Source organism: Pleurodeles waltl, chromosome 8, assembly GCF_031143425.1.
Source record: "Pleurodeles waltl isolate 20211129_DDA chromosome 8, aPleWal1.hap1.20221129, whole genome shotgun sequence".
Classification (NCBI taxonomy): domain Eukaryota; kingdom Metazoa; phylum Chordata; class Amphibia; order Caudata; family Salamandridae; genus Pleurodeles; species Pleurodeles waltl.
Window position 1 is genome coordinate 654,642,431 of NC_090447.1, and position 21,919 is coordinate 654,664,349.

At 45.6% G+C, this 21,919-nt stretch overlaps 1 protein-coding gene across 2 annotated transcripts in view; it reads left to right on the forward strand.

Annotated features, from left to right (window-relative positions):
* TOMM70 (translocase of outer mitochondrial membrane 70) overlaps positions 1-21,919 on the forward strand; it is a 208,703-nt gene that overhangs the window by 110,460 nt on the left and 76,324 nt on the right. For both annotated transcript variants that reach the window (XM_069204747.1, XM_069204748.1), the window contains exons 7-9: positions 9,250-9,384; positions 12,980-13,087; positions 19,676-19,792. In XM_069204747.1, the coding sequence (XP_069060848.1) occupies positions 9,250-9,384; positions 12,980-13,087; positions 19,676-19,792 (360 nt within the window). The remainder of the gene's footprint in view (positions 1-9,249; positions 9,385-12,979; positions 13,088-19,675; positions 19,793-21,919) is intronic.

A 21,919-nucleotide genomic window follows, 5' to 3' on the forward strand; every position in this document is an offset into this window, starting at 1 on the left:
TGAAGGTTAGCAAGGCAGGGTTCAGTGTCCAACAGGGGGCAAGGTACAGGCCTCCCCATTCAGATCTCCTCAGCTGAGGACCTTCTTTGTGCCAACTGGTGTTCTCGGGGTCCACTGGGAAGGGTCCTGAATCCATAACAATCCAACCACAACAGTCCTGTGTTAACCAATGGAATACCTGGCTCAATAACAACTCTGCACCCAGGTGCTTGTGGGATTTCTAGTACTTACCTCTGGTAATTTCCTCCTCCTCCAGCCGCTGGGATCCTAACACACTTACCTTGGCTGGGCACCTTCTTTTACCACTTTCTTAGTATATGCTTTGACTCCTGCATAGGGCCCCATGTTTTTTTTATGTTTTTCCTGCATGTTGCAAAGGGTATTTTTTGTGTATTGATATCTCCAGGTGGAGATATACCAATGTTAGCATATCTTTAGTGTTGTAATAAAGAAACCTTTATTTTTGCCACATCTGGTGTGGTTCTTTCTTGTGACTGGTTACTGACTGACTATTGTGGTATTGCAAGTACTTTACACTCCTCCTGGATACACTTTAGCTGCTCACCACAGCTACCCCTATAGAGCTTTTGCTACCTGGACACCTAAACACTGTCACTAAGGTTTGCCAGGACTCATTATAGGGTACCATTATAGGGTACCACACAATAGGTGTGCACCACAAACTAAGCCAGCCTCCTGCACTGACTGTCTAGGATGATGCCGAGGTTGCGAGTATGGTCCTTCAGCATGGAAGTGAGTCCGAGTTTCGACAGCCACCAGAAGTCATTCCAGAGTTTGGTGTGTTTGGCAAAGATGAGAACTTCCGTCTTGGCTGTGTTAAGCTTTAGGCAGTTGTCCTTCATCCATGCTGAGATGTTCTTCGTGCAGTTCTGGAATTTTGTCTTAGTTGAGGTGGAGTCAGCTGAGAGCGATAGGAAGAGGTGTGTGTCATTGGTGTATGAGATGTCTGCGAGAGGTGTTATATAGACGTTGAGTGTTGGGCTGAGGGATGAGACCTGGGACACGCCGCAGATGATGTGCTTGGCTTTCAATGTGAAGGGAGGAAGGCGGACTTTCTGAGTGTGCACTGTGAGGAAGGATTAATGAATACAAACTTGGCAACCAGGGGGGAAGTATGCCTTGAATTCCACGACAATTTTGAATTCTCAAAAACTCCTTTTATCTTGGTATAATGTCCTTAGATTAGTTCATATTTCTTATTTTTTTATTCCTTTTAAAAAAAAAATCTTCTTTTTCATTCCAAACAGGCACTTTAATTATCACATTACTCACTTTCACTGCGCCGTCACTTTGGGAGCACCTTCAAAATGTAAAATGTTAGAGTTTTTTGCAAATATATAAACCTGTTTGGAATGAAAACGAAGAAATTGTTTAAAAGGAATATAAAAATAAGAAATATGAACTAATCAAAGGACATTATACCTAGATAAAAGGAGCTTTTGAGAATTCAAAATTGCCGTGGAAGTCAAGGCATATACTTCCCCCTGGTGGCCAAGTTTGTATTCATTATTTAATTACCCAGGTCTAAGGGTTATTGGGGTCTGCCCCATTGTGTAGAAGACCTGTAAGGAAGGAAGGCAACAATCCGACAGCGTCATCTGTTATTTCAATATGGTGCAGGCGGTCAATGAGTGTGTGGTGAAGACTATATCGAAGGTGGTTGAGAGGTCAAGGTGGATCAAGGCAGTGGATTATCCCCTGTCCAGTAGTGCAGGGATGTAGGAAGCTGGCCTGGTGTGCGGTGGGTACCTAAATTACTTAAACCTTATACCAGGTCCAGGTATCCCCTCTGAGTGAAGTGTAGGCAGTCTCTAGAAGCCAGGCTCTCTAAAGGTAGCTGTGGAAGAGCAGCCAAGACTTATGTAGGAGACCTGCAAAGCTCATGCAAAACCACTGTAGTCACACAGCACTTATACACATGAAAGAAAACATTCAGTTGTACAAAAATAGAGGTACTAAATTTTTGGTCTCACAATACTACAAAATGCTAGAAGGGCAACCCTCCAATAGGAGGTAAATAATACATTATATTCACTAGTAAGCAGTAATGGGCATAGAAAAGGTTAGAAAACAGTGCGAATACCAATAAGCAGTAGTGACCCTAGGGGAAGCCCAAACCATATACTAAAAAAAAAAAAGGAATGCGAACACAGGGCCCCCACTTAGGTAAGTGGAATGTGTAGAGGCGAGCTTGGAGTACTAGAAAGCCACAGAGGTAAATAACACAGTACCCCCCCCCCCCGAGCGACCAGGAGAGCAGGAGGAGTAAATCACTGGAATTTCCCCCAAACCACCCAAAAGAAAAAGAATAAAATAAGACACCCATATAAGACATAAGACTGCAAGAAACCAGCAGTGGATTCCTGGAGAGGAGGACCTGTGTAGAGAGGAGACCAAGTCCAGGAGAAGTAGGTAACTACTACCTACTCAGTTCTACTTGCAGGATTTGGTCGACGGTGATGATCAGGTCAGCACTGCATCCCTGGAGCCGGAGAAGAGGTCCTGAAGGATGCAGAAGATGGCCCACACTGGAATGAAGATTGCAGACGTGTGTTGGTGCAGGAATTCCACCAACAAGCCTTGGCAAAGGCAAATTTGCTGTTAGTGGAAAAGTTGTCCTGCGGGGACCAGCAAGGCCAGAGAGGACTCAACCCAGGAGAGAGAGCCACAGGGGGACCCTCAGGGACACAGAGGGCCCACAGAAGCAGAGGCAGCACCCACAGGAGTCCCACAGGATGGGGACAATAGTCGCAGAAGGAGCCCACACAGCACTACAGAAAGGGATCCCACGCCGCAGGAGAACCACACAGAGGGCTGTGCGTTGGAGGAAGGAGTGCTGGGGGCTTGAGCTGCACATCGCCTGAAGATCCCTTGGAGGAGATGCAAACAAGCCTTGACAGCTGCAAGAAACGCAGTGCACGGGGTACTGTCTTGCGTGGGAAGGCAAAGGCATACCCCCACCAAGGTTGGAGAGCTGGTAGAGAGGACCAAGAGGACTTCTCGGGCCACCACCCATGATGCAGGATCCACGCAGCTCAGGATGAGATGAGTTCACGCAGCCAGTCGTCGTTGCAGCATGAGCCTGCGGATGCAGAGGAGTGACTCCTTCACTCCAAGGGAGATTCCTTCTTTCTTCTATTGCAGACTGAAGACACGGCACCCTCAGTGGATTCACAGCTGGTGGAAATGTTGCAGTTGCTGGCAGGAGCCCTAGAAACAATGTTGCAGAATAGTTCTTCTTCTTGGAGACAGATTGTTTGGTCCTGGAGGGTCCAGTCGCAGTTCCGAAGGCCAGAAGTCGAAGTGAAGGTTGCAGAGGAATCCTGCTGGAATCTTGCAAGAAGAATCTGAGGACCCAACCAAACCCTAAATATCCCTGAAAGGGGAATTGGTCACCTAGCCAGGTAAGCACCTATCAGGAGGGGGCTCTGACGTCACCTGCCTGGCCACTCAGATGCTCCCTGAGGCCCCTGCCAACCTTGGATTCAAGATGGCAGAACCTAGGGACCCTCTGGAGGTGCTCTGAGCACCACCCCTGGAATCGTGATGGAAGGGGGGGGTGGTCACTCCCTTTTCCATTGTCCAGTTTCGCTCCAGAGCAGGGACTTGGGGGTCCTGAACCAGCATGAGCTGGTTTAGGCATGGAAGGCACCAAATGTGCCCTTCAAAGCATACAAGTGGCTTGGGGAGGCTACACCTCCCAAGCCAGTCACACCTATTTCCAAAGGGAGCTGGTGTTACCTCCCTCTCCCAAAGGAAATCCTTTGATCTGCCTTCCTGGGCTTGCTCAGATCAAGTAGCAGGAGGGCAGAAGCCTATCTGAGGAGTGGCAGCAGCTTGAGCTGCTAGGAAAAGCCTGGAAGACTGGTGGTTGCATTGCGGGGGGGTCCTCTAAGGAGCCCCCAGAGTGCATGGAATCATACTTCCAATACTGGCAACAGTATTGGGGTATGATTCCGACGTTTGATACTAGGTTCTGAGTTACCATTATGTAGCTTGACATAGGTAGTGACTTAAGTCCAGTAAACGCATAAAATGGCATCCCTTCTCTCACAAAGTCCAGGAAAATGGAACTGGAGTTCATGGGGGCACCTCTGCTAGTGTCTTAAAGTGACCTGGTGCAGTGACCTATAGTGAAAAGGCGCATGCACCCTTTCACGGGGGCTGCAATGGCAGGCCTGCAGAAAGGTTTGTATGAGGGCCCCAAGGGTGGTATAATACATGCTGCAGCCCATGGGGCTCCCCTGGTACCCCAGAGCCCTGGGTACCTAGGTACCATTTACTATGGTCTTACATGGGGACACCAGTGTGCCAAATGTGGGTTGTACAGATCAAGTTAGAAGGGAAAGAGCATAATCGCTGGGGTCCTGGTTAGCAGGATTCCAGTGAAGCCAGTCAAACACGCTGACAACAGGCAGAAAATGGGGGGTAACCATGTCAAAAAAGAGTGTACTTTCCTACAGCAGATGTTGTCTGTTGCAGTGATCAGATAGAGCTATCTCTGTGGTGTGGTTGTTTCTGAAACCTGATTGAGAGGTGTCTAGTAGGTTGTTTTTCTGTAGGTATCCGGTGAATTGGAGGTTGATGACCTTTTCCAGGACTTAGGCAGGGAATGGGAAGCAGCACAATGTGTTGGTAGTTCTGAAGTTTGTTAGGGTTTGCTGAGGATTTCCGGAGGAGGGGGTCTGACCTCTGTGTGTTTTCAGCCATCGAGAAAGGTGTCTGTGGTTAGCGAGCCATTAATGATGGTGAGTTGGCAGCTGATCTTGTCTCTTCTGAGATTGAAGAGTCAGTGGGGACAGGAGTCAGTGGGTAATCCGGAGTGGATGGAGTTCATAAGGGTGGATGTGTTTGATGAGCTGACTTGTTTCCAGGTGGTGAGCGGGTGGTCGTGGTGGTTGGTTTGAGTCTGGGTGTGTTGGAGGTTTGGGGATATACGTTTTTGTAGATGGTTGCTCTCTTGTTGTGGAAATAGTCGGTGAGGGTGTTGTGGAGCTGCTGTAATGTGGGGATCAAGTTTTTGGTGGCTGTTGGGCAGGTGAACTCTCTGACAATGATGATAAATTCCTTTGTACGGTAGGTGCTGGTGTCAATTCGGGTGATCAGGGCCTCCCTCTTTGTCACTCTGATCTGTTGATGGTCGTAGTTGAGGGTTGATTTGAAAAAGGCTCCTTCGCTCTCGCTCTTGCTGGTGCGCCATCTTCTTTCAAGTTTGCATTTGCAATTCGATGTACAGGGTTCTAGGGTGTTCCAGTTGGCATGGTTAGAGGGTCTGCATGCTTTGGCTGCTTTGGTGGGGCGACTTGTTCCGTGGCACTGGTAATCCAGTCGTTGAAGTTCTGTACTGCCTGATCCAGGTTTGTGAAGTATTTGTGTTGGATAGAGCCGAGGGCGTCGGTCCATTGTTGCTGAGTGACCTTGGACAAGCTGCGGAAGGGTGCGCTATGGTGGTTAGGGGCAGTGTGGGCATGTCCAGTAATGAAGTGTACGGTGGAGTGGTCTGACCAGGTGGGGTATGGGTGTACCTGTTTCTGTTGCTAGATGTGAAGATGGGGTCCAGTGAGTCCTGCTTTGTGTGTGGGTTCAGTGACTAGCTGCTTGAGGCCGATGTTGTCCTTTCAGTCCAAGAGGTGAGTGAAGTTGGTGTCTGTGGGGTCTTCTAGGTGGAAGTTGGTGTCTCCCTTAAAGATGTAGCATTAGCATCAGATGGCTAGTGGGGTGATGAATTCAGCTATTGCATTGGTGATTGCGTTCTGTGGTCCTAGAAGTGCAAGGGTGCCTTTGACGGTGGCATTCTTGTCGGTGCGGTGCTGGAAGTTCATGTGTTCCATGATGGGCATGGTCTGGCTGTTAGTGATGGTGCAGGAGATTGGCTCCTTGTGAATGACGGCAATGCCGTCTCCGTGCTTGTTGGCGCGGTCACGGTGTTTCATCTTGTATCCCATGGGTGTTGCTGGGGTGATACAGGTTTCTGTGATGAAAATTACATCAGGGGCAAGGTTGGAGATGGTTTTCCAGATTTCTGTGGTGTGTTTGCAGAGAGATCTGGCATAGAGCAGGGTGCATCTGTGTTGATCTGGTGGGGGTCTTGGCCGCTGCTGCCGGTGACATGCGGGATTCTGTGGGGTGCTCTGTCCTGGAGTCTAGATGAAGCAGCAGTAGAGGCAGGTGAAACTCCTTCAGTGGAGCAGGGGAGATGTGAGGCAGCAGTTGTTATTGTGACCGGGGTGTAGGGTAGCAAGATCAGCAGCCGTACCTGTGGGAGACCAGAGGTTCAGGGTTCCTGGTGCTGGACTCGGTTCTGGCATGGACGGACGTAGACGGGCTTGGCTTTGGGGTGCCTTCGGTGTGCCTTCGATTAAATAGGTCCTGGGAGGGTCACTGGGAAGGGGCTAGGGAGGGAAGAGTGGAAAGCCAGCAGCGCAGGAGAGCTGAAACCAGTATGGGGGCAAGCCAGCTGTCAAGGCTCCTGGGGGCAGGAGACCTTGATGTTGGACCTAGCAAAGAGGCAGAGCCTGGGCAGAGAGTCTGATGCTGACTGTCGCTGGACGACTTGTCAGGACGCTGGCAGCAGTCAGGGAGAGCTGGTCAAGACCAGCTCAATGGAGCCACGCTGCAGCCTCCATTAAATAGGTCCTGGGTGGGGTGCTGGGGAGGTGGAAGAGTGGGTTTCGAGCAGGAAACCAATAGGGGGGCAAGCCAGCTGTCAAGCCTCCTGGGGTCAATAGACTTTGGCGCTGGACCTGGCAGGGAGGCAGAGCTTGGGCAGAGAGCCTCGAGCTGGCTGCTGCTGGGCGATTGTCAGGTCGGCGGCAGCAATCAGGGAGAGCTGCTCAGAGCTGATCGGGACCTGCTCAATGGATCCATGCTGCGGCCTCCATTAAATAGGTCCTGGGAAGGGGTTGGGGGACACTGGGGAGGTGGGCCAGCGAAAAATGAGGAGCGTGGGAGAGTGGGAAAACAATAAAGGGGGCAAGCCAGTAGTCCAGGCTCCTGGAGACAGGAGACCTTGGCGCTGGACCTGGCAGAGAGGCAGAGCCTGGGCTCTGCTGCTGGGGGACTGTCAGGTCGCTGGCAGTAGTCAGGGAGAGCTGGTCAGAACCTGCTCTCTCTATATCCTTTGGCGCAGGAGGCCAAAAGGGTAAATGGTAAATAAGTCTACCAAATTTACTAGCAAGTGTAGTTTGCTAGCAAAAAGTAAAAAAGAAATCTTCGGAAGGGGCATTCAAGACAATCAGTGTCTCGCATGAGCAGGAGGGGGGGGACAGTAACTTGGAAGGAAACCTCCAGCTTTTGCAGCGTGAATCCTTTTCTGGATTCACCTGCGGTGTATTATTCCCCCATGTGGTGGTTGGGTCTGAAAAAATTGTGCTCTAGTCATTTTTTTTTTTTTTTTTTTTTTTTTTACATTGGGGCGTCGTTGACCACCATTTGGTGCTCGGTCCATCATCTGTGTGACATCAGATGACACCTCGGAAGTTTCTGTGCCTAGCTCCCATCTTCAGATTCTTTTTCCTCCTTTTGTTCTATTTTTCCCCTTTTTTTCTCTCGCCTGTTTGCTTCTTATCCAGTTTTTGGGGAGGTGAGTGGAACGCATGTGAATCCAGAAAACTATTCAAGTTGCAAAACTACTTATAGGTAAGAAACCATTTTATTTTGCAACATGAATCCTTTTCTGGATTCACATGCTGTGTGCATTAGATTATACAGCGGTATCCAATCCTCCGGAGTGGTTGTGGTGAAATGTGGGTGAGTTGGCTAATAGGTGTTTTTATACCTTCTGTCCTACTTTAGCTTCCTTATTAATTTGAATGTCTACACAGCAGTGTTTTGCGAAGGTGTGTGGCGATGCCCAGGTCGCTGCGGTGTAGATCTCCTCGATAGGGACGTTCGTCAGGTACACCAATGTGGCGCCTTTCTTTCTGGTTGAGTGTTTTGGTGGATGTTAATGTTACACCATGTAAAGTGAACACCATTGTGAGGTTTATTCGTGTTTGTTTTTTTTTTTTTGTGCGCACACAGGTCATCTGATGCCAGGGTGGAGCAACCACCCAAAAGCATCTTATGCGAGCAGAGACAGGGAGCCCTGTTTTTGTCAATCTTCTTTTGGTCACACGGTTTCAAATTTGTGCAAAGCCTTTTGGTTTCATGGTTCCACATTCCCCTTTGTAGCCAAGTTTGAAAGCTTTTGGAAATGCATTAGTCCACTGAGATGAATTAACTTGAAACAGGAAAGGAGACTCCAAGAAATCCATATTTCAGTATTTCCTAGTAGAATTATCAATTGCTCCTCCCCCCCGAGATTTTATAAAGTTATTTTTAAGGTAGATTGTATTTCACGTAGCCATACTAATATTTTGGTATTAGTCAACAGCCCAGGCCTACACCTCCAACTTCAGTGTAGTCAAATTATGTCAAGTTCTATACTCTGTCTAGCTCAAAACAAAACCAAAATACACCTGTGACTATTAAATATTTTTGAGATGTGTGGAAACTTTGCAAATGTGAGCAGTACAGAATCATTGTGGAAGATCAAAAATAATAAAAATACAGGCGCACTGTCAACGCTGGGCAAAAAGGGTCATTATAAATTGCATGGGGATTGTGGAAACTAGAAAATAAATATGTATTATTGTAGTAATTGAAACATGGCAAATAATTTAGTGGGATATTCCAGTTTTTATATGGTTTTGTAATGGGTAGTATATCCTCTGACTTTGTGTTTTTTTTTTTTTGCTAATTTTTGCATCATAATCTCTAAAAATCAAATGTGTTTATATTGGAATATTTTATCCTTTAACTTGAACAATGTTATTGTCGCCGAATTTGCCTCATGTGGCGGGGGCCACTGCAGAAAATTCTGTGGAAAGAAACAGAGTGATTTTCTGAAAGATTGGGTCTCATTTTATCTGGTTGCATTAGGACTCAGGGTAACCATGCTCTGCCACTGATTCTCCGTTAAACTCAAGTCCGATGTCACTGCGATTTTTACTAATTGTAGTGAGCGTTCAGTGATATGTCTAAAGACTGGAAAATGTTTAATTTGCTAGAGGATAAATGTACCTTTTAAACAGAATGGTTTTGTCCCAGAATGTATCAGGCATGTCATTTCACTTTTTAAATGCATAGTTATATAGGAAGGTATAGAAAACTTTTAGGGCAGAGATATTAATTTTAGACATCTTCGAGGAACTTCTGCCACCTCTAAATGTCTTTCTGTGTATACAGCTTCGTGCCAATGCACTAATCAAACGAGGCAGTATGTATATGCAACAGCAACAACCTCAACTTTCTACTCAAGACTTCAACATGGCTGCTGATATTGATCCTCAAAATGCTGATGTCTATCATCATAGAGGGCAGGTAATAAAAATTCATTGTATTTATTACTTAATGGTATCTTGCAGTGGTTCCCAACCTGTGGTCCGGGGACCCCTGGGGGTCCACAAAGCCTTCTCAGGGGGTCAGTGACAGCTGAGAAAATTAAAATTTATTAACAGATTAGATCCCCAGCTTTTAGTAATGACTCAGTGGGGGGTCCCCGTATTCCAATAATGATTCAGTGAGGGGTCCCCAGGTTCTAGTATTGATAAAGTGGGGGTCCACAAAAGGTTGGGAACCACTGGTATTGGTAGACCGTGTTACAGAAAGGTCATTTTGCTCAATTACGTTAATAGCGAATAACCTAATCCCAAGATCTTATAGTTGGGCTTTCATTAACATTATCTGTTCAACCCTTCTTCATCCTGTTCCTTAATTGAAGTGTGTTATTTTCCTTCAAGCAACACATGACCTAGCCAGTGCTTAATTTGTGCTTGTTGTTTCCTGTGCTGAGCACCGGCACTTATTTTTGAGGGCCGGGGCTTAGTCTTTTGCCTCAAGCATTTGCTGCGAGCAAAAGACACATATGGGGAAGACAGAGGATGGGAAAAACGAAAAAGCGTCACAAAGGAAGAAAGTAGAAATCTGCAAGAGTGAGCTGAATGGGCAGGGAGTAGCTTTATATGGATTGAAGAGGCCCGAGATGACTTTAGGATTACGGTGCCTCAGTATTTTGTGTTCACACATTTAATTGCAGCAGCCGCATGTTTAAGAGGAGGGCTGTGGGCACCAGCACCTCTTTGTTTACAAATTAAGCACTGGACCTAGCTAAATGTAAAACATGACTCCCTCCCTTTCTCATCAGACTTTGCTGTGAGACCCTTTGAAAGCAGATCAACCAATAAGAGTATGTCCATTTATATCACTTCCTTTTTGTCTACATTCCCAAAGATGGCTTAGTTTCCCAGAGTGGGAGGGCATGCCTCTTTCTAGCACTGTGGAAATTGATTCTCTGGCATCCAGGTGACAAGGACTGTCAGCGGGGCACACTGGCAGGGGGGTCCGGCTAATTGGATCAAACTTGTGCAGCTGTGCACACATCCTTCTTTTCCTGCAGCGTGCTGGCAGTCTGGTAGAGTGGGCAAATTCAAGTAGTATCAGTGGTGCAAGGAGTGTTATGTGACTTTCATTTTGGGTCAAACTCGACGGTGTCTGCTCTGTTTCTTTTCACTTTCAAAAGTGGACACAGTGCAATTTCTGAGTTCTGCATAGTTTATCTGTTTGCAGAACCTGTTCTTCCCATAGGATTAGTGCAGCGACTTACAAGACCAATCTCCAGGAGTTAAGGTGAGTGGTGAGCAAGGTCCAAGGCAGCACCAGCAATACACCATGAGGGCGGCCGGGTGCAGGGTGCAAAACAGCGTTGGGTGCCCAGTGCATTTCAGTGGAGACTGGTCAATGCATAAAGAGGCTGCATACTCTGGCCAGGAAGCCAGTCGGGCTGAATCAACAGCGGGGCTCAGGCTTTTCATTGCTCAGGCACAGGTAGGCACCTTTGGTCCTCTTCTCCACAGCTCAGGGGCGACGGGTGCAGAGGGGTCTTCACAAGAGTCAGGTTTTCCTTACCAAAACGGTTGCGGTAGAGGGAGGGGCTGCGTGCAGAGGTGGCAGGTGTCCTCGGGGGAGTCCAGGAGAGCTGAACCTACGATGGACGCTAGAGGACTAGGGAATCTGGTTGGCATCAGTGGTCCACTTCAAGCCGACGGGTGCAGAGGTGACTTCAGGTGTCAGGTTTGTCAGTTCTGGAGGCTTTAGACTCCCTTCTTTGGAGTTTGCTGGAGAACAAGTCCACTGTTCACAGGAAGTCTTGAGCTGTTTTTTGAAGACAGGATTTCTGGAGACACAGCTGCAGGATGAGTTGACTTTGCAGATTTTACCGAGAGATGCTGACAGGCCCGTTGGGTTGGTACCAGTTCAGCTTCTTCTTTTCTCCTCTTCTGCTTTCACAGCTCTTCAGGGTCCTTGGGCTTCTTAGGTCCTCATGATCTGCTTCTCTGGTGCCAGGGGCTTCCCTAAACACTGAATTTAGGGGTGTTCCTCAAGTGTGTAGAGCAGTAGCCAATGGGCTACCTACCCTTGGGGTCACTACACCACCTCTATGACCACTTCCTATGGGAAGTGGGCATAAACCTGCCCCAGACTTCCTAAATCTGCCAACACCAAGATGGCAGATTCTGTAATGTAGTGTCCCCATCAAGCAGCTCACTTTAGGGGTGGGACTGAGCTGACTGGTGGCCACTTCTCTCTGAATACGAAAGTTCCCTCCTGTCCAGGTACCAAATGGGCCCTGGGTAGGGGGTCAGCATTTCTCTTGCAAGGAAAGCCAGATAAGAAGCTCCCCATCTTGGAATGTAGATTTGCAGGTTATCCTGTTAGGTGAGGGTGTGTAACACCCCTCCCAGCGGAGGCTTTGTGTTTTGACCACCCAACTGTATAGGCTCACATGCTCTAGGGGTCAGATTCGTGTCTGGTGGTGGCAGGCTGGCTCAGACTAGTCAGTGAGCACCCCGGAGGCTGGTAGGTTTTTAGGGCGCACATCTAAGGCTCCCTGAGGGTGCACATATTGATAAATCCATCACTGGAATCAGTGTGGGCTTATCAATACGAGATTTTGATACCAAATATCCCTACCTTTAGTGAAGCCATCGTGTAGCTGGAGAACTCAGATAGACCAGTGTCTAGCACATACATTTATAAAATGACTTTCCTGACCACTTACTATGTCTAAGAATCATCGGTCCGGCTTACATATATTGCATGCATTGAAAGGGGACATGGCACACAGGGATGTTTGACATGTTGTGTTTTGTCTGATGCAAGACATTCAGCTTGCAATGGCAGCCTGGCAAGTGCTAGATGAGTGGTCCCTTAGGGTGGTACAATTCTTCCTGCAGCCCTCAGAGACCCTTTTTAGTGCCCTAGTACCAGGGGTTCCATTTATTAGGAACTTACTGATGGTGCTAGTTGAGAGAAACAACTGTACAATTTAGGGAAAGAGATCTGGCACTTGGGTCCTGGTTAGCAGGAACCCAGTGCACTTTCGATCGAAATCTCATCAGATACCAGGCAAAAAGTGGGGACAACAATATCAAAAAGAGGCACTTTTCCTACATTTGTGCTATTGTTGAAGTGGTGGTGCTCTATGGGGGGCTATTCGCCCATGGAATGGTGGTGGAACTATATTGTGTATGTGCCTGTGGGAACTGGTTCAGGGGGCAAAAGTCACACAAGTTTTACTGGGTAGCTACCAAACGTGATTCAGAGGGGAGTCCACCAAAGTCAAAAGGTTAATCGCTGCTCTTTGTAGCAGTGGGTTGTTGCCACTATCCTTGTACTGGACTTGATAGTTGAGGCTTGAACAGACAATTACTCTAACCTGAAATATTCTGTAGCGGCAGGTATACTTTTATTCACATTTATCACTTTTCCTTCTTTAATTGCTTATAAAAAAAAATTGCTTATAAAAAATGTATTACACCATGCTATACTTGATGGTTGCGTAATTTAGATGTGTGATCCTGAAATATTAATTGTAAAGTTATATGTTGCCTCACAGTTGTGTTTTCCTTCTATGTAGCTGAAAATTTTATTAGACCAAGTTGCAGAAGCTGTGTCAGATTTTGATGAATGTATTCGATTGCGACCCGATTCCGCATTGGCACAAGCACAGAAATGCTTTGCTTTGGTAAGTAGGCTGTTGTGACATTTCTGTGTGGTTTTAATTCGGAATGTTATATTTTCACTTTCCTGATACCTGAGATCGTTTATTTTATTTGCCTTAGACTTTAGGTGTAGAGCTTCAAGACCTTTAACCGGAGTACATTGTGTTTGTGTTATTGCTTATTTTTAATACATTTGTTTGTCACTATGGGGAGGTTATGAAAAAGGTCAGCTCCGCTTTGGAGCATTATTTTTGGGCATTTGAATTACAAGTATCTGGTCTATTACTTTTTGTAGCAGAAAAATGTATGTATTGATACTAACAATGCAGCAACTAAAAGAATGAACAGCATAGTCCAGAATACTTTTTTACTTGATGTGATGAAGCTTTAAAAGTTAACTGACCCTAAAACTGCGCCCTAAATTATTTTTCTTACATTTGTCATTTTCGTGCTGTTGACTTTGTTTACATCTGTTTTTTTCATTGTAGAATGATTTAGTAGGTTATCACCTATGACTGGGAGGTTGCTTTTTTTTTAACATTTCAAATTTTGTCTCGAACCTTGACTTTAAATAACATGCTTTACCTTTGCAGCCACATACATAATAGAGGCTAAGATCATTATATTTGATATTTGTAACTTGTTTTACTTACAGTGCTTAGAACGTCAGAAGACAGGTATGGAGCACTATAAAAATAAGCTATTACTGTGCTATTACCAAGTTGGGTTGATACAAATGAGTAGGTCAAACTAACTTTGATATTTCTCGTATTTTTCTGCCAGACTGGAAAACGAGTCCTGCCTGGCAATGAAATGCTTAAAACACCCTGGCACCAAAGTCTTTGGACACCAAGACAGCAGAGAAACTTTCCAAAAGGATGCCAGTTTTTAAACTGGTACTTTAATTTACTCAATTATGCATTGAGTGATTGTCAGAACCTTTTTCAGAAGGTCACGGGGGAAGCAGGAGTTACTGAACCCAGCTGCGGTGGTTGAGGCTGTTGACTCCTAATATCGCTGGATTCAACCGACTATGGGCTCTGAGTAACTAGCCCAAGTACCCCTTCAGAACTTCACTCTCGGGGAAAGAGGTATCTGTGTGGTTTACATAGGCTTGCAACTCAATGTACGTTAAGCACCTCAATGAATGATTGTCTAGTCAAATCCTCGAGTTTATAAAAAGTAGTATTTGTACACATACACAAAGTGAAATGTGACACACGCTTAATAATACCTTCTCAAAAGGTTTATATTCGAGCACCCTCCACGTGGGAACTAACTTCTTCCTCTTGTAGCTGCGGGTGTGGTTATTCACCATTAATGTGAGGCAACATCCAGTGCAGTGCTTAATTTGTGCTTGTTGTTTCCGGTGCGGAGCACTGGCACTTATTTTTGAGGGCCGGTGCTTGTTTTATTTTTTTTACCTCAAGCATTTACTTCGAGCCAAAGACACATATGGGAAAAACAGAGGAAGAGAAAAATGAAAAAGCGTCACAATGGGAGAAAGAAAGCTGCAAGAGTGAGCTGAAAGGGCAGGGAGTGGCTTTAAATGGATTGAAGAGGCCCGAGATGGCTTCAGGATTACGCTGCCTTAGTCTACCATGTTCGCACTTTAATTACAGCAGCCACGTGTTTAAGAGGATGGCTTTGGGCACCGGCACCTCTTCTTTTTTACAAATTAAGCACTGATCCAGTGTAGGTCCAGCTAGAGAATAAGAATCTTCGTATTCCCACTGTGGCTATTTAAAGTCCAAGTGGCCAAGCTCATTTGGTGCTTCAGTCAAAGCGGATGCCTCCACAAGGTTTTTGACTCGATGTTCAGTCTTACCTACTCCTGCTGGAAACGAGACAGAAGGCATAGGAGCATTTAGTGTTCCTGGGTGGAGGTCCACGGTTGATTGTTCTAGCAATGAGCAGTACCCTTGTTGCGGCTGGCATGGTGTCTGGACCGCATTGGCACATCTGTTGTTGCAGTATGTATCTCCATTGGCAGACCTGAGGTGCTACTTGACTTCTGAGGGTCAAGTAACGACACTGAATTCGCAGTTGCACACAGTCCACGGCCCCCAACTGGCATATTGGGGTTGCGAACTCTGAAGTTCAGGTGATATCCCTCTTTGGGTCACAACACTGCAGAAAGTGAGGGCCCTCTCTTCACCACTGCACTGCACCAGGACAGCAGACCTTAAGCTGCACCATTGCCCCCACTTGGCATATGGGGGTCACAAAACATGCACTTAAGCCACCGTCCCTCTTCAGATCACGGCACTGTACAGGGTGACGACCTTCTGTTCACCACAGATCTGCACCAGGGTGACATCCCTTAAGCTTCACCACACCCCCCCTTCTGGCATACAGGAGTTGCAAACAAAGCACATAAGTGGACTGCCCATTCAGTGCAGTGTTCCAGTCTTCTCCACAGCCCCCACTCAGCATACAGGGGTCCCCACAGCACATTAAAGTATCTAACTTGTTTGGTACACCGATTTTAAAGGACCAGAATCTCACACTCTGCTTCATGGGAATCACTCAGCAGGATCTTGGGTAAGGCAGAAGCTGGTACTCCCGGGTGAGTATTCTTGATTCTCCTGGGTCATGCCCCTTCACCCAGTATGGGAGACTGGCAAGACCCTCAGTTCCCAGTCCTGGTCACATAAGGCAGAAGTCATGTCGAAATTCTCCACACTGATGGGCAGCTGCAATTTGACAGTTTTGGAGTTCCAAGCTCCTGTTTCTATAACCTTTTTCCAGACACAAATGTGATTTAGTATCTTTCTTTGAAGTTCATGTGCTGGCGGTTGCCTACCTTGAAGTGCTCATTTCTTTATTCTGCTCTTCCTCCATAGAGCAGTCTATCACAGCAGGAGTCTCTCCAAAACTAATAGCCCCAAACAGAGCAATATGAGTGACTAGGGGACCACACTAGGATGCCAGTCTCCGTGATGTGTATCAAAGGACTACAAAGCTCCCCAGCCATACTCTTTAAGATTCTCTTTTCAGCCTCATCTACTTACTAAAAATTTGCCCAGGCCCCTTTAACCAGTAGGCTCCTTTTGAAGTGTACTGAAGAGCCTGACTCTTCCTTCCTTCAATATTTGTGTTCAGTCTGGCTCTCAGGAGTACAGCAAACCACACATTTTTATCCACAAGCTGCACCAGCAAGCCAAGGCTCACAAAATGTAATCCAGAGACATCCAATTATTATGCCCTTTATAGGTACACGTACACTTTAGTGCACATGCAACTGGGTGCGCTGACTCATTTAATGCATCACTTCACATGGCACACACACATTGCTGCAAGCATACACAGCCAAGCGTGCTGATTCGCATGTACTGTACCCTTTCACAAGCACACATACATCCCATCGCAAACGGGGAACCATGTGCACTGATTCTCATGAACTGTACCAATTAACAGGCACACATACATTCTAGCATGTGCATGCAACCGTGTGTGCTGTCCGGCATTACATACAACACAATGCATGCCAAGGGTGAGTTAAGCCCACACGAGTTGGCCAGGAGGCCCCACTCCAGAGATATGGGTAAAAAGGCCTGTTTACTCAACTGATCGCTGTTACTGAAAACACAGTATGCTGCCTCCAGGCAAAGGCAGTAGCCTTCCATCACCTGAGGGTAGCACTTGGGGTGTCCATCCTGGTCTTACCGGGACAACCATTTGTGAGACAAGCCTAGGTCACGGCGCACATTACTGATCCTTGATCGTCCATGACCAAAACATTGTTTCCAAGGATCCAGATATCACTGCAGCTGGGGCACACACAGTAGTGGTACATACCTGTTACCAAGCTAGGAACTTTTCCATCAAATCAATAATTTGTAATCCTAGTTAAATTCTAATCCATTGGTTAAGAAAGAGAGAATGTGTAAAATTCCCTGAGATTGTATTTGAAATGGACTCTTATACTGCATTTCTGCCAAAAATGTGTCTTATGTGCCTCATACAGTTTATAGTTTTATTCTGTTTAGGATATGGTGCAGACAATAGGAATCTATGCTAAATGTATTTACTGAAAATCCCCTTTGGTTGGTATGTCAGAGATGTGTCCCAGTCTCATAGTTGTAAAGCAAATACTAGAGACCCGCACCACTGTTTTTTGTTTTTTTCTTTCCAAAACAGTGTGCTTAATCTTTGTTCTTGCAGTGGTGAGACCTACGATGAAGAACGTCTTTGTTTCTCCTTATTATAATGTTGCAGCCACCTCCTTTCAGACTTTTAGGAAAAAATGGAACTTGGCAACTTGAATGTAGTAGGTATGTTTAAGCTGCCCAAGCACCCCCTTCCATCTTACAACATGCCTTTCCTCATGCCATTAGCTACATGCAGCCAGTAGTGGCAGTGTGTTGCCCTCAGGTAGTAATACATATATACAAGCATTTGCAGTGGATTGGGTCTCGAGTTTACTCGAGTTACAGCTATAAGCATTGTAAACTCCTAACCTGACTTTTCTTGCCACATCAACTGAAAAGTAAAACAGTTTCACATAAGCGAGCAGACGGCCGCCATGAGTGCAAAGCAAACACACAGAAGGAAGGAGAAGTTTGAGCGCAGTGAAACGTATTGGCAAAAGTGCAATTATCGATGTAACTCACAAAAGTGCATTGTCCATGTAACTGGCAAAAGTGCGGATATCCATGTAACAGGGTCGGCGTCATGCAAAGCGCTCTACTGCTGCCCAGCGAGATCATGCTGCCTGTGAAATAAAGAGAAAAATGTAGTGCAGAAACCATGTGGAAAACATGGAGCCTCGTATGTTTTCAGTAGTTGGACGGTTCGCTCACGGCGGGCTAAACATTGGAAAAGGCATGACGTATGCAAGCCTTTCACTGCTTACATCAAGCTAATTTTAAAAGGCAAGCCCACGAACCAACCAAACTGATGGGTTTGACATGGGCGTGGTTAAAAGCCCACAGAAGAGATTACACCAGGGATGGAACTCTTTGCGCTCAAACCTAAAAAATTGTGCAGAAAACATACAGAATGGGCAGTGTCGAGTTAGTTTCCATCTTATCAAGCACAGCAAAGTGCATTAGATGCACCACTGCACTCAAACTGTTGAACATAACTGTACTAGAGGCCACAGCTCTATCCAAACTAATGTGAAGTCACCCTCCCACAGCAAAAAACATACACACTTTCTTTCTTTTTCTCATTATACTCTGACACAAACATAATCATAAGAAATCTAAATAATGCAGTCTGCAGGTTTTATGTATTTTTTTTTTTAATCAAATCTTTCCATTCATCGTACAAACGTGTTATAGTAAAAACTTATACTTAACAATGTATTTTTTTACTGTCCATGATTGGCATTATGGATTTTATGTTTTTGTCCCTCAGTTATTCCATTCTCTGAGCTGCCTATTTTCCCTATTTACAACTATTTTCTCATCAACTTTTTTTATAAAACATTTCTTTTTTATGACTTAATGGTTACTGGGTTGTTATAATTACAATATATTTCTACAAGCTGACCACACCCAATTAGCTCTTGACTAGGTACACCTTAATTGCCAAAACCTTAATTGCCAAGACTCCTGGGCTACACTCAGCCAGGTTAAACACCACTCTTGGTTAAACCAGCTCAGTGGTGGTGGGAGTTTTGCGACTCTACGTTTCCTCAAGCCACTGTCAATTGCCATACATTGAGAGGTGGAAGTCTCAGTAATCGACGTAAAGGATTCCTCTACCGTAGTCAGCATTAAGAAGCATTGCAAATTCTCCTTGACGATATTTGCCAATAAATCCCCCTTGTCCAGGAAGTCCCATTTGACTCCTAGTCCCTTATTCATTGACTTAGACAATGGTACGGTTACCTGGCTCACTTTGTTAGTCACTAAATATAGGTCTAGGGTCAATGACAGAGGGTTGTGATCACTGATGCATGGTGCTTTAACCTCATGACTTCGTATTATGTTGGACAGGTCCGATGAAATAATGAGTCGGTCTCACTTTCCTTGGAAGATCCCTTATGGACAGGAAGGGATAAAATGCCCGCCATTTATTCTTTGGCAAAGAGCAAATTACTAGACATCATAAACCTATTTATATAATCCCCAATTGGAGAATGCTGAAATTGAGGGGAGTCCCCACTTTCCTTATTCTTTGCTCCACAACACACGCAGCTATTAACCCCACAGAGCTTGATATGAACATCACCCGCCCAAATTAAGTGTCTCTCTCTCCTATACCTTTCAATAAAAGAATCCAGGGCAGTCTCCAATTCTTCTGATACCTCTGTTACTCTTGTATCAAATATATTATTATACATGTTTATCCCTGAAAAACTGTTACCCATAGCATTAAAATAATAATCTCTCCTGACTTGATGTGCATTAAATCACAGAGATGTGGGGGAAATGCACATTCCAGAAAACCCACAGAGTTACATGGCTGTACCAGTGGCAAAGGCTATTCAGATAACAGAAGCAAAATGTGTTAATGCGTTAATTGATCAATTTTGTAGAATCATTGCTACACATGTATTTTACTAAATGTGTACACTAAATTTTATTTGGTCTGCCAACATTTTTTCTATTGGGGATTACCAAGCTTATTATTACTTGTTTATTTTCATTTTTTTGTAGTATCGACAAGCATATACCGGTAGTAATTCTCTGCAAGTTCAAGCAGCCATGAATGGCTTTGAAGATGTCATATTAAGATTTCCCCGGTGTGCAGAAGGTTATGCGCTCTTCGCTCAGGTGGGTTTTGACATTCTTTGAATTTAAAGTTTTTTGTTTTTTTTAATTGGTATTTATTCGGCCTTTTCGCTTCTGTTGTATTGCATTTGCATGTCCAGTTGCTTGTACTGAAAAATCAATACATTCCACATGTTTTTTTTTTTTTATCAATTATTTTTCTCCTAGATTATCTCATCAGTCTATCACTACAGACAGTAGCACTAACATATTTTGTTTTTGATTTTCTCTTTTTATAAAGTGTAGAAATGGCTTCAAGTGTCCGTGGAAGACTTTATAGCGGACTTTGTTACTTGGTGGGTGCTATGGCGGTGTCCATTTGTTGATGTAGGTACAGTGTGAAAATGTAACAACAAACCTGTCGCAAAGTGTCACTGTTGGCATGGTTACCCCCCACTTTTTGCCTAATGCTGATGCCAATGTTGATTGAAAGTGTGCTGGGATTCTCCTAACCAGGCCCCAGCACTAGTGTTCTTTCCCAAAACTACCTGAACCTCTACAATGATAGGGCAGACATAACCATGCTGATGGTTACTGTTGAGGATCAGGAAGCAGAGAGTGAACCTCTCCCTGACCTCCTCTCAACTGAGCCTAAGGATGGGTCAGTAGATGGAGTGGTCTATTCAGACACCCTCTCTGCCCAACAGCAGGCAGACTGCAGGAACGTCCTACAGCAGTATGCTAAGCTCTTTTCTTTGACCCCTGATCTGACACCCCTGTGTACCCATGATGTGGACACAGGGGACAGTTTACATGTCGAGAACAAAATCTATAGACAGTCTGACCAAGTCAAAGAGAGCATCAAAGTGGAAGTCCACAAGATGCTGCAGTTAGGGGTAATAGAGCACTGTGACAGTCCCTGGGCTAGCCCAGTGGTCTTGATCCCCAAACATCATACCAAAGATGGCAAGAGAGAAATGAGGTTCCGTGTGAACTACAGAGGACTCAATTCTGTCACTAAGACAGATGCCCACCCCATAGCTAGAGCAGATGAATTGATTGATAAGTTAGGTGTGGCCAAATTTCTAAGTACCTTTGACTTAACTGCAGGGTACTGGCAAATTAGGATGGCACCTGGAGCAAAAGAAAAAAACGCAATTGTACACCTGATGGGCATTATCAGTTCAATGTTATGCCCTTTGGCTTAAAGAATGCATCTGCCACCTTCCAAATCAAGTCCTTGCTGGTTTGGAGTCATTTAATGCAGCATATCTAGATGATATTGCTGTCTTAAGCTCCACCTGGCAGCTCCACCTGGCAGGATCACCTGGTCCACCCGGGCAAACACCAGGCCTCTCTATCAAAGCATCTAAGTGCCAGATAGGGCAGGGCACAGTTGTATTCTTGGGTCAACTTGTAGGTTGAGGCTAAGTGCAACCTTTACAACCCAAGATCCAGACAATTCTGGTCTGGGAAGCTCCAAAAACCCAGACTCAAGTCGGGGCATTCCTTGGCTTGACTGGATAACACTGGAGGCTTGTGAAGGGATTTGGGTCCATTGTGACTCCCCTCACTGAACTGACCTGAAGGAAGATGCCAAAGAAGGTAAACTGGACCCTTGACTGTCAAAAGGCCTTTGCTTCTTTCAGGGTGTCAATGTGCTCAGCGCCAGTTCTTAAAGCTCCAGATTATTCTAGGCAATTCATTGTGCAGACAGATGCCTCTGAACATGGGATAGGAACAGTCCTGTCCCAAACCAATGATGATGGCCTTGACCAGCCTCTTGCTTTCAGTGGCAGGAGGATACTCCCCAGGGAGCAGCGTTGGAGTGCCATTGAGAGGGAGGCCTTTGCTGTGGTTTGGTCCCTGAAAAAGCTGAGGCCATACTTGTTTGGTACTTACTCTACTGTTCAATCTGACCACAGATCTCTTGGATGGCTAATGCAAATGAAAGGTGACAACCCTAAACTTTTCAGGTGGTCCATATCCCTACAGGGAATGGGCTCTGTAGTGGAACACAGACATGGGACTGCCCATGCCAATGCAGATAGCCTTTCCAGGTTCTTCCAGTTAGAGCATGAAGACTCTTTTGGGAAAGGTTAGTTTCATCCTCTATCGTTTGGGGGGGTTTATGTGTAGGAAAGTACCACTGTTGGCATGGTTACCCTCCCCCCCCCCCCCCTCCCCCCC